The 13311-nt window shown below is 48.6% G+C and overlaps 1 protein-coding gene across 1 annotated transcript; it reads right to left on the bottom strand.

Moving 5' to 3' along the window:
- Positions 1 to 1813: 1813 nt before the first annotated feature.
- On the bottom strand, positions 1814 to 12286 carry LOC138662317 (cholesterol 7-desaturase nvd-like). The gene is made up of 7 exons (XM_069747800.1): positions 11858 to 12286; positions 7721 to 7909; positions 5224 to 5402; positions 4619 to 4744; positions 3604 to 3723; positions 2770 to 2946; positions 1814 to 2601 (listed from the first exon to the last, which is right to left on the bottom strand). Exons 1-7 carry the CDS (start codon positions 12258 to 12260, stop codon positions 2440 to 2442), a joined length of 1356 nt encoding a protein of 451 aa, XP_069603901.1. The 5' UTR covers positions 12261 to 12286; the 3' UTR covers positions 1814 to 2439.
- Positions 12287 to 13311: the final 1025 nt, after the last annotated feature.

Below are 13311 nucleotides of genomic sequence, written 5' to 3'. Positions count from 1 at the left end.
TACCAAAAACCCGTGATTAATCTGAGTCATATTGGACTGCTATTATTTTGAACATTACTGTATACTTTCAAGAAGTAATCCAACATTCTTTAGTGCCAGCTCATTTAATGGTACATACACTTCATACTGGAGTTGGCAGCACTTTCCCCCCAACGCAATGTATGAGGCCCATGAAGGTTATGTTTCTTCCTATATCAATTTCATATAAAATTTTAATCTAAAATAAACTGTGGCACCCTGCTATTAAGTCATAAAGGCCTTTGCCTAGGAAACGTGATAAAGATCTATACAGATAATCAGATTTAGCCTTCATGCACCTGCCAAACCAGTGTGGCAGCTTTTACAGTCTTTCCACGTATCCTATGTGGAAGAAGGGTTTGTGAAGGATGACACCCATGTATTAGAACATAGGTCCCCAACCATTTTGACCTAGAGAGCCACATTCAGCTCTGAGAGGGGGGTCACAAGCAGCATCCTGCTCCTGTCCCCAACATAGTGTCAAAGTCCCCATTACGGGTATAATGATAACCGAAGCTTTTCCACAGAAATCACCCCAAAGCAGTGCACCGAGATCCAAGGGTTACCAAAATGCTCCAATTCAGCATTCTCCCATCAAGGACTCCCAACACACTGTCACATTCAGGTTCAAGAACCGGCTCTAACAGGTAATATTCCCCCATACCTAAAACATCTTTAAACCCCTAAGACCAGTAGATGAGCATCCAGATCTGCACCTCTGAAGGGCTACTCAAAAAAAAAACATTTTGAGATGTACTCTTCATACCCGTTTCCTAGACCTGGAGCTAATGCACCAAGCTGGCAGAGAGTTGCGAGCCACAATTCATGGGACCGTGAGCCACATGTGGCTCCTGAGCTACAGGTTGGGGAGCCCTGCATTAGAATAACCATTAGTAACATGTGTGGGCTGTTCTCTCCCCAAATATCAATGGGGAAAAATTCAAACTACACAAAAGTAGAGTTTAAATAAACAGAGGCCATATACACAGTGGCAGAGAGAAGAAAAAAAATAAATCACCACTAGAGTGATGCGATAGCAGGGTGCGGGCAGTAACCTCATGAGAAAGTTTACACCCATTAGCCAGTCAGTGGCACAAGATGTGATGCTGTGACTGATCTCAGCCAGGGGCTGTGTTTAAAGGACTGACCATCACTGCATTTTTAGCAACTCGTCAGCATTTACCATCCCCTACTCTCCAACCATTATAACCAGAAAACGAGTGGCGGCCCGGACCACATGGTGCATAATCAGAGTTCACATCTGTCAGCGATTAACGGTGTCGGAGTCCAGCAACAACCTGGGGCTAGTACACTAGAGCGGGATGCTCTCACGAGTTGTACCCTAGATCCTGCAGATATTTATTTTTGCTCTGCACAAAAAAAAAAACCTACGGTAAATCAAATTAATTATGTGCAGATTCAGACACAGGTTTAAAAACTGGTTTTATTGCGGGGTGGAGTAGCCATGCTGGCACCAGCAGCTGCATAGGGACAAAGCTTGTACATTTGAGGCAGGAGGAAGTCTATATTAAAAAAAAAACAAAAAAAAAAAAAAAAAAACTACTAATGCAAAACATTTATGTACAAACAACCGGAGACGAAAAAGTCCTCAGATGCCAAGCAAACCTGCTGAACTCCCTTCCCCCAGTCCTGATCCAGGAAAGGGGAGGCTATCAGGCTACTTACCACCCACACAAGTGACTGACTTCACCCCTGCTTAGTCTTTACACCATGATTCATTGAGTTTATACAATCCAACCAATCTCATGAAAGAAAAATATATATCTACAAAATATAAAAAGAGCACATTACCCTTTATTCCCAGCACATATTAAGCCATACTGAACTAGAAAACCCAACACAAGAGGTGATCTCATTTGTATCCAGTCACACTGTGGTATAGTTCCTCAAGGGTGTGGTCTCCAAGACACCACCCAACATGCCTACATTACCGTATCATTCCAGCGTGAACTGAGCTTTTTGGTACTTGGTAATGTCTGTTACCCAGAATCCTTCAGTCCAGCAATGGTGACTCAGTCCTGGTCGTACCATGACATTTAAGTGCACAGAGGTATCAGCACAAGAACTAGGAAAGTCCATTTGGCACTTTTAGAGTAAAGGATAGAGTCAGGGTTTATATGATAGAAGGCACTTGAAACATAAGAGGAAGAATTTCCAGATCAGCCCAGTGGCATCAAATGCCATCCAAGGATTGCAATACTGTGTCTGTTCAGCACCACAATCAACCATAAGGCTCTGGTGCTCCACCTAGTGGTGGAATAGAGAGTGCAGAAGTCTTAGCTTTGTGTGTAAAAAAAAAAAAAAAAAAAAATAGATTAATAAATATGAGAATAGTCCATACCATCCTTGGGATAATTTCTCTTCTTTAATACAATGCCTTTGTTAACAATCACTTCATCTTCACCAATCCAAGCTATCCTCTTGGAAAGAAAGTTGGGGGCTGTTCTCACTGTAAAACTGTGAATACCAGCGGCGGTGTTTCTGGATGGCAGAGTCCTCCTTCACCAAAAGTGGCTTAGAAATATATTTCTTGTTGTTCCAGACCATCACATCCCGCTCAAACTGAAAGATAACCAATGTATTAGTCAGAGCGATCAAGCTAGAGCCTACTGCTCTTCTACTCCAAATGACAACTCCAGTATAAGTCTGCGGAATGGCAGGCAATGAGATGCCAGTGACCATTCCGGCTTGCAGGAGTTACATGAATTGGGCACCCCTCATGGCACCTACCTGGATGCACTCAGCCTTCAGAATAAACTTCGGGACGATGGCAGGGATATTCTTCTGGTAGTAGATGCTGTGCGATACTTTCTGCAGCAGGGGCTCCACGGGCGTTACACCCTGCAGAATGATCCCTTGGCCAAGGAAGGCATGAGAGAAATGCAAGAACACAACACCAGGACCGACCTATGGAGGTGAAGAAGAGACTGAGCGAGAAGACAGGCCCCTGGATGGTACAATGGGCACAGACCAATCACATTTACCCAATCAAGAAAGATTAAAAAAAATTAAAAAAAAAAAGGGGGGGGGAGGGACACTGTACAAGCCATGGTGTGATGGAGCCAAGGTGCAAGTTGGCAGAGCCTTATACCGTACAAGCCATGGTGTGATGGAGCCAAGGTGCAAGTTGGCAGAGCTTTATACTGTACAAGCCATGGTGTGATGGAGCCAAGGTGCAAGTTGGCAGAGCCTTATACTGTACAAGCCATGGTGTGATGGAGCCAAGGTGCAAGTTGGCAGCCTTATACTGTGCAGCCACCAGTCTCGCTTTAGTTAGATCAGAAAAAAATGACAGCAATAAAACCACATTAAGTAGCTCAGTAGAAGCAGCCTAGATCTAAGCTTCCCTATGCATTGTCAAAATTATGACCTGAATCTTTTGGGGTTTGCAAAAAAAAAAAAAAAAGTTTACGTTTATTTTTTATATACACATCACTGTGCTAGAAAAAAAAAATACAAGTAAAGGATCTAAGCAGCCTGCACTTCTTGACGGCCAGTCATTAACTAGTGGGTGAAACCGCTAACGTGCCACCTATTGACAGACATCAAGTCTTCAGATCTCACCTGGCGGGCGACAACATCCACATCAAGCAGGGAGACATGCTTCCCAAAGACCATAGAGGCATGATGCAGGAACATTTGAGAGCAGTGCTTGTTGGGGGCTGGTTCTGGTTCCCACCGGACCTGGAATGAGGAAAGCTCTAATTGGAGGTGTAATGGTGTGATATGCTATGTGGGTATCATTTTTGTGTATATTTCTATTTTACTTATTTTCATGGTGTTCTCTTGTAGAAGGAGTTATTTGCTAATTGATGAATGGCTGTGGTTGCCATCTGATAATCAGCCCCCACAGCACTGTATGATTTGCCAATATGCTAATGACATGATGACCTAGCTTGTTGAAACAATGAGCCACTGAGACATTGCCCCCCCTAACCTGTGAATGAGGAGGGAGACTTGAAATGTAAGGGAGGTGAGACACAGATCAGTCCTGTGTGGAATGATGATGTGTTCACAGCATCTCAGAGAGAAAGAAGAGTATATGGACTATGCTATCCTCTGTCTGCTGGATTGTTGGACTTTTATCCTGTTACTGAACTGCATTCGTGTTCTGGACCATTTTATCTTTTGTTGGGTGGATTGTATATAGACCTTTCGTATTTTTGCCTAAATAAATGTCTTGTGATTGTTCACTCTTCGCTGGCTCTTGATTGTGAAGTACCGGAGAAGGACCCCGTAACAGGAGGTATCACATACAGATGCCCGACTGGGGAGAGGCAAAGAGCTGCCTAAACTCTACCCAATGACAGCGCTTACTGGATCAACATTTCCATCCCCCATAAGTGTCACTTTGCTTGCACATGGGCAGCAGCCATTGTGTTTATCATAAATACCATCCATGCCAATATCCACCATGTCACTAATCTGGCCCAGAGGTGTTGTCATGGGGCCCTTCCTGTAACCACTCCGTCACAGAATCTCATCTCTGATTATCCTACACTCAGGCTGAGTTCTCTGCTGTGCCTCCTCTAGGTCCTGGTGAACAATGCATTTCATCAGCAGCTAGGAGGATTCTTACCTGCCAAGTGTGCTTTAAAAAATCCCAGATGCGTGACTTTGTGTACCGGAGGTCGATCCCACTAAGAATGCCAGGTTCATGCAGGAAAGCAAGATGAGCAATGTCTGCAGCATTCTCTGGGATCTCCTGCAATCAGATGAGACATGGTGAAAATCAGCACTGTAGGCAGGGAGGACATTGCTGCACCTCAAAGGCAGCTTCTTAGGTTTGCATATTAGCAGCATATGGGAAGGGAAGGGAAGGGAAGGGGGGGGGGGGGTTTAAATTAGAAGCAATTGCAGAGAAAGGCCTGTATACAGTTCTTTCAGGGCAGGGGGAACCTGGGAATGCTGACTAGAATTGATATTGTTGGCAAGGGGTGAACTCAAGAAAATAGCCAAAAATGACTGATAACAGCAATCAATAAGTCGTAGTCAATTAATGCAGAGTTGGGCTCTCATATGGTTTTGGTTCAATGCAGATAAATAATGTAAAAAAGGGAAAGTTTTTGAATTTAATGTTACCACATTCTCAGTGTGTAAAGTCACATTCCAGAAGAGGAGCGGCTGCATTCTCTGTACAATAGGAACAGCAGAGATGAGCTGGTGATCACAGCGACCCCTCACCTCTATATGAGAGTTGACGTAATGCTCGGTGCGACCTCTGTATATCCACTTCTTACTAGTGATCTCTTCCTGCTCCGGGATTTTCCATGTCGGCTCGATCCGGTCACAGTGATACCAGATGAAAATCATCTCGTTAATATCACAGCATGGCCAGGTCTTGATTTTGGCAAATTCTGGAACTGCAGGAGATTGTCATGTTATAGAGTCCTAACCATAACAGTCAGCAGTGTTCAAAATTAAACTTGGCCCCTGTCATCCAGAAATCGTGCCACAGATGTTCACAGGTTGTGCGTGGAGTTACATTACAGAGCCACCAGACTTGAGCTGCAAAAGCACCACCTGTCACAGGAAGGCACCATTATGGAAGACAGTGGACATGTTTCGCATGAAGTCCATACCCCATAGTATAATTCAGGTTTATTTCCCTCCCATGTGATGCATTATACACTGCTCAAAAAAAATATATAAAGGGAACGCTTAAACAGAATATAACTCCAAGTAAATCAAACTTCTGTGAAATCAAACCGTCCACTTAGGAAGCAACACTGATTGACAATCAATTTCACATGTTGTGCAAATTGAACAGACAACAGATGGAAATTATTGGCAATCATCAAGACACTCAAAGGAGTGGCTGTGCAGGTGGTGACCACAGACCACATCTCAGTACCACTGCTTTCTGGCTGATGTTCTGGTCACTTGAATGCTGGTTGTGCTTTCACACTCGTGGTAGCATGAGACGGACTCCATAACCCACACAAGTGGCTCAGGCAGTGCAGCTCATCCAGGATGGCACATCAATGTGAGCTATGGCAAGAAGGTTTGCTGTGTATGTTAGCGTAGTGTCCAGAGGCAGGAGGCACTACCAGGAGACATGGAGGGGCCGTAGGAGGACAACAACCCAGCAGAAGGACAACTACCTCAGCCTTTGTGCAAGTAGGAACAGGAGGAGCACTGCCAGAGCCCTGCAAAATGACCTCCAGCAGGCCACAGATGTGCATGTGTCTGAACAAGCTGTTCGAAACAGACTCCATAAAGATGGTCTGAGTGCCCGACGTCCACAGATGGGGATTATGCTCACAGTCCAACAACGTGCAAGATGCTTGGCATTTGCCACAGAACACCAGGATTGTCAAATTCGCCACTGGCATCCTGTGCTCTTCACAGATGAAAGCGGGTTCACACTGAGCACATGTGACAGACGTGACAGAGTATGGAGACACCGTGGAGAGCGATTTACTGCCAGCAACATTCTTCAACATGACCGATTTGGCAGTGGGTCAGTAATGGTGTGGCGTGGCATTTCTTTGGAGGGCCGCACAGCTTTCCATGTGCTCGCCAGAGGTAGCCTGACTGCCATTAGGTACCGAGATGAGATCCTCAGACCCCTTGTGAGACCATATGCGGGTGCGGTTGGCCCTGGGTTCATCCTAATGCAGGACAATGCCAGACCTCATGTGGCATTGAAGCTATGGACTGGTCGCCCGTTCCCCAGACCTGAATCCGATTGAACACTGGGACATAATGTCTCGCACCATCCAGCAATGTCACGTTGCATCACAGACTGTCCAGGAGTTGGTGGATGCTTAAAGGTATCGTCACATTAAGCGACGCTGCAGCGATATAGACAACGAGCCGATCGCTTCAGCGTCGCTGTTTAGGTCGCTAGGAGACGTCAAACATGGCAACAGCAGAACGATGCAGGAGCGATTCAGTGACGTACTTATCGTTCTTGCTGGTTGTTCGCTCCATGAAAAAACATTGCAGGCATCTTTGCTTTTGCTGTCAAACATGACGAATCACGCCGACCTGACGACCAAATAAAGTTCCGGACTTCTAGCTACGACCAGCGATGTCACAGCGGGATCCAGATCGCTGCTGCGTGTCAAACACAACAAGATCGCTATCCAGGACGCTGCAACGTCACAGATCGTTGTCGATCTCGGTGAAAAGTTGCTCAGTGTGAAGGTACCTTTATTTGTCCAGGTCTGGGAGGAGATCCCTCATGAGACCATCCACCACCTCATCAGGAGCATGCCCAGGCATTGTAGGGAGGTCATACAGGTATGTGGAGGCCACACACACACATACTACTGAGCATTTCCTTGTCTTGAGGCATTTCCACTGTAACTTCATTTTCTATTTTGATCTTGAGCATGATTCCAACTCCAGACCTCCGTGGGATATTACTTGTGATTTACATTGATAATTTTTAGGTTTTATAGGTTTTAGTGTTCTCAACACATTCCACTATGTAATGAATAAAGATTTACAACTAGAATATTTCATTCAGTGATATCTAGGATGTGGGATTTTAGTGTTCCCTTTAATTTTTGAGCAGTGTATATTAGTTCATGCCTGGCAACCTTTTTACTTCCTGTCTGGTGACACCCATTTATCTACCAGAAGTTCTGCTGTATAGTGCACTGCATTTCCACAGCACACAGACTTGTTTAAAGCTCAGATATCAAGTTTGTTTGCATAGAGTGCTTCCTACCTTTTTCAGCATAGGGTATCCTGGCACATTTGCCATCTTCTCCACAGAACTGCCAACCATGGAAAGGACATTCAATGCAGTCTCCAACTACTCTACCTCCCACAGCAAGATTAGCACCAAGGTGAGGACAGTAAGCATCTACAGCGTATACTTTGCCATCCAGGGTACGGTACACTGCGATCTGCTCACCTGCAAGGCCAAAAGAGTGGCATGAGCTTACCACAGCAGCCAGGCTGTCAATAAGTAAGTACTAGCACAAAAGAAACATTTTTTGCATACATTCCTTGTTACTACGGCTTGGGCTCACACTCAGCATCCCCGTCTTCTGTAGGAGACCTACTGGTGCATTCTCACCAGCAGGTCATGTTATGGTATAAATCTGGTAACAAGTGACCTTTAAGGCAGAAAGTACAGAGCCTTGGCTGTATATGTGGAGTTCCTCCTCGTCACCAGCACTGTATGGGGATAGTTTTGGCTTTTTAATGCAGCCAAATATTCTACCATGTGAACCTAATGACACCCAAAAACCATCAGCTCGGGCCAAATACTGAGCTGGGGCCCAAGGTAACACTGAACGTGCAGATCAGATGTGGAGACATTACATAACAGGTGATAAGCCCACCATGCCATCGCCAGCACACCCAGCTTCCACCCATGCCCTCGGCACCACGCTCCTGCCCCCCCATGCCCTCACCATCACGTTCCTGCCCATCACCCCACCCATGCCCTCAACACCACGCTCCTGCCCCCCCCACCCATGCCCTCAACACAAGTCCCAACATTCTCATCTTTTTGATATGCCTCATCTGTTCTGATGTTGACAGTCAGACAAACTGGAGGATTGGCGAGATCATTAGTCAACTCGCACCAATACTAGCCATATAGTAAAATTAGTAAAGCGCTACAGACACTGATTTATGCTTGGAAATAGTCAACATGCAACCTAGCTACAGGTTCCAGCTCCTACCAAGGAACAGGCTAAGAGCACAAGGCTGTATCTAACAAGAATGTAAAAACCACGGATGCCTTCTTCGAAAAACTGCACCACATCTGTCAGACCATCTGTGGCAGCTCAGCGCCATTTACTTTTATAGTGCCAACATGCATTTCCAAACAACTTGCAGACAGGTGAAGTAGTCTTTCTACCTCTGCACCCCCTTTAAAGCCATCCCATAACGAGATGTACACTCACATACTTGTGGTACATCACAATACAGTAGAAGGGCACCTATGAAGAAGCACTGGCATCACCAGTGCAACGTCAGTCCAGCAGCAGCCTACAACTTAGACAATGCTCAGTGGGGAGGGTGGTCAATGGTGTTTAAAAAGGGAACTCTAGTAATTGGTAAAAATCCAGCACACCTATGGAGTGGGGACACCCTTGCTCTCATACTGGCCCCTGGGGATCTGCATGTATGATACCCAAAGAACAGAAGACATCACTGGTCAGTGAGGGAAACCAATTTATGCCACCAGTCATAATAAAGAAACTGGGGTGATATTTCAAGATGCCAACAGGTGTGGGATGTAATTTGGGGGGCACTCTCACATGTGCTGTTGTAAGTGCTTTGCTACCCCACGAAAAAAAAAGTGCCAAGAAGCCACCAATCTGCTTCTGCCAATGTGGTGTCCACTAGATACATCCCCTTCCTGTTAAAGAAGCTGTGTGCCATGATCTGACCCTATGCTAAGTGGAATATAACAGCCTCCCTCAGCCACACCATCCATTGTGGCACCTGCTCACCAGGGTCCCTCAGTCACACCATCCATTGTGGCACCTACTCACCAGCTTCCCTCAGTCACACCATCCATTGTGGCACCTGCTCAGCAGGGTCGCTCAGTCACACCATCCATTGTGGCACCTGCTCACCAGCCTCCCTCAGTCACACCATCCATTGTGGCACCCGCTCACCAGCCTCCCTCAGTCACACCATCCATTGTGGCACCTGCTCACCGGCCTCCCTCAGTCACACCATCCATTGTGGCACCCGCTCTCCAGCCTCCCTCAGTCACACCATCCATTGTGGCACCTGCTCACCAGCCTCCCTCAGTCACACCATCCATTGTGGCACCTGCTCACCAGGGTCCCTCAGTCACACCATCTATTGTGGCACCTGCTCACCAGCCTCCCTCAGCCACACCATCCATTGTGGCACCTGCTCACCAGCTTCCCTCAGTCACACCATCCATTGTGGCACCTGCTCACCAGCCTCCCTCAGTCACACCATCCTTTGTGGCACCTGCTCACCAGCCTCCAGTCACACCATCCATTGTGGCACCTGCTCACCAGCCTCCCTCAGTCACACCATCCATTGTGCCACCTGCTCACCAGCCTCCCTCAGTCACACCATCCATTGTGGCACCCGCTCACCAGCCTCCCTCAGTCACACCATCCATTGTGGCACCTGCTCACCAGGGTCCCTCAGTCACACCATCCATTGTGGCACCTGCTCACCAGCCTCCCTCAGTCACACCATCCATTGTGGCACCTGCTCACCAGCCTCCCTCAGTCACACCATCCATTGTGGCACCTACTCACCAGCTTCCCTCAGTCACACCATCCATTGTGGCACCTGCTCACCAGGGTCCCTCAGTCACACCATCTATTGTGGCACCTGCTCACCAGCCTCCATCAGTCACACCATCCATTGTGGCACCTACTCACCAGCTTCCCTCAGTCACACCATCCATTGTGGCACCTGCTCAGCAGGGTCGCTCAGTCACACCATCCATTGTGGCACCTGCTCACCAGCCTCCAGTCACACCATCAATTGTGGCACCTGCTCACCGGCCTCCCTCAGTCACACCATCCATTGTGGCACCTGCCAAGGCAATTGGACAGAATAGGGGTAGATTTTATTTATAAACCATTTTGCCATTCACTGACAGCCAGCAGGGATCTTTAGGGTGGTGCACAAGGTGTATTAGAAAATAGTGGACAATTACTGACATATCTGATCTAAACATACATGGTCCAGACAAATTGATTTGTCAAGGACTAAAGAAAGCACCAATTCGCATAATGTGATCCTACAAAAAGAGTGGAGTAACGTGCCACAATAAAGTGAGGTTACAGCCATACCAATAATGATATAGAAGATAGTTATTTCATTATTACACAGCTCACATACATATACTGAAGTGGGTGTGTACAAACAGTAGGGGGAATACAGTAGGGGGAATACAGTAGGGGGAATACAGTAGGGGGAATACAGTAGGGGGAATACAGTAGGGGGAATACAGTAGGGGGAATACAGTAGGGGGAATAGCCCAGCAGCAGTCACTCAGGTCTCATGACCCCAAGTAAATACACCGTCACCCAGAGCAGAACGGTACATTAGAAAGTTGTATTAAGATTATGCTCCGAGACGCACTCGTGACCAAACCACAACTACTTCCATTGCTCTGCATTGGAGCTGAGAACTTTCTGCAGAATGAACTAGAATCCCCTTCTAAATGGCACAAAACACAAACTGCTCCGATCCCACATTCCTGACTGGGGGAAACTGGTTCTACCAGAATTACTGAGTACGGGACAAAGGTAACGAGAGTGGATGGTTCCCGTCACTGGGATTATCGCCACCAGCGGCACTGTCAGCATGGACCGCAGCAGGGTGATGGCACCTGCCCCATGTACACCGCTGCCACCCACCGGACGCTGATGGTAGACATGTCACCCCGGTCACAAGGCAACAGATTCACAAGTAGCGCAGTGGGAAACCAGATGACAGACCCCACTCTGCTACATTGGTGAGTTACCATTAACCCCGGATTTCCCAAACTCCAGTCCTCAGACCCCAACAGGTCATGTATTCAGGATTTCCATAGTGCTGCACAAGTGAGAGCTCCTGATACTTCCATCAATAGTAAGGAAATCCTGAAAACATGACCTGTGGGTCCGTGAGCCTGAGATCTACAGCCAAGCTCTGCCCCTCTGCCACCTCCAGGACACCCCAGCCCAGGCAGCTCTGCTAGATCCGGACCCTCCACATCACTCCCAGCATCACCAGAACCTCTGCCTGCCCTCCACCACATCACTAGCTGCTGGGACTTGTAGTCCTCCTCCCGGGAGCAGCCTGCTCACAGCCGGTCCACACTGACACTAGTCCACCCAGTGCCCGGCAGCAGCGCTCTTACCGCACACGGTGAGGTTGTGCACGGCTCCAGGCAGCAGCAGCGGGGAGTCCAGGACATGGTACCAGCCGTTGGGGTAGACCGGGGGCAGGTCGCCCTTCTTCCGCCTCCTCCGGACCATGTTGGCGGTCTGCCCCCGGCTCCTGCCCCGCTCCGGGATGTAGCCCACATCGTCCGGGCTCCGCAGCACCTCCAGCGGGCGGCTCAGCAGCCGCCACCCCCAGAGCCCGAGCGGGAGCAGCGCCAGGCAGAGCAGCACAGGGCTCCTGGCGGGGGAGCTGGAGGCTGCGGAGCGGGGCAGCAGGCGGGCGCTGAGGAGCAGACTCCCGGCACTGGCCAGCAGCACGGCGCCGAGCACACACAGCACGGACAGGGCGAGCAGCGACCGCGGGACCGACTCCATCATCCCCGCCGACACCTGTGTGACAGCCCCGCCCCCGCTCCGCCCTCTTATACCTGCCGTCTCCCCGCAACGCCGCCTCCATGGCAACCGTAGCTACCCACATGACCCACACACCTGCGCTACGTGCCACCGGCCACCTGTTACCACGTGACTACAGAGGTAACTCCACAACTAGCGCTTCCATAGTGATACCGCGATCCACCGTCAGAGGGCGCCAGACATGGGGACAATGTGCGTCTCATGCCAAAATACCATCGGGGTCGCTCCTGCTACCACATCTCAGCACCAGGCGACATGTCGCGACCTGGCCACTGTTTATTTGCATGTGTGGTACATTTTACCCTTTTTGTGCCGTTTTCTAGACTGTAAGGGTATGTGCACACGTATCTGTGAGGGCGGAAACGCAGCGGTTTAGGTTCCGCAGCATGTCACTTTTTTGTGCGGATTCCGCTGCGGTTTTACACCTGCTCCAATAGGAAACTGCAGGTGTAAACCCGCAGCGGAATCCGCAATAGAAACGGCGATAAATCCGCAGGAAAAATCCGCAGCCCTCACAGATACGTGTGCACATACCCTTAGAGCTACCATGTACCACTGATAATCCCTGCCCTGAAGGATGGCGCGGGCCAGGATACCCGCCGTATTAACGACCGTAGGCGTACAGAGCTGAGCGCGGCGCCATCCGCAGCCGTCTAACTACAGACTCCGCTCTGCTACATCTGTCTGGTGTCCTTGTGTCATGTCGCCTCTTATCTGCAGTGAACTGGGTCAGGACTGCGGCTTCCGCACAGGGGGCACGATTTGGGGGGAATTCATATTTTATTAGCTAATGTGTAGCACTCCATCAAATGATGCAGATGCTAAGGAGATGGTTGCTAGGGAACAGGACAGAGCAGTCAGCGAGCAGATGCAAAGCGTCAGTGGGAACAACCAGGATTTGTGATGAGAAAGCAGGTTTAATATCCGAGAACCCTGTAGCTGGCGGCGGCCATAGTGAGATGTCGGGGGCACAGGATGGCCGCACCTCAGTGATGGCACGGAGAGAATAACACCC

Source organism: Ranitomeya imitator, chromosome 2 (genome assembly GCF_032444005.1).
Source record: "Ranitomeya imitator isolate aRanImi1 chromosome 2, aRanImi1.pri, whole genome shotgun sequence".
NCBI classification, from domain to species: domain Eukaryota; kingdom Metazoa; phylum Chordata; class Amphibia; order Anura; family Dendrobatidae; genus Ranitomeya; species Ranitomeya imitator.
The sequence above is the reverse complement of the archived record's forward strand: the minus strand, read 5'-3'. Positions and strand labels throughout refer to the sequence as shown.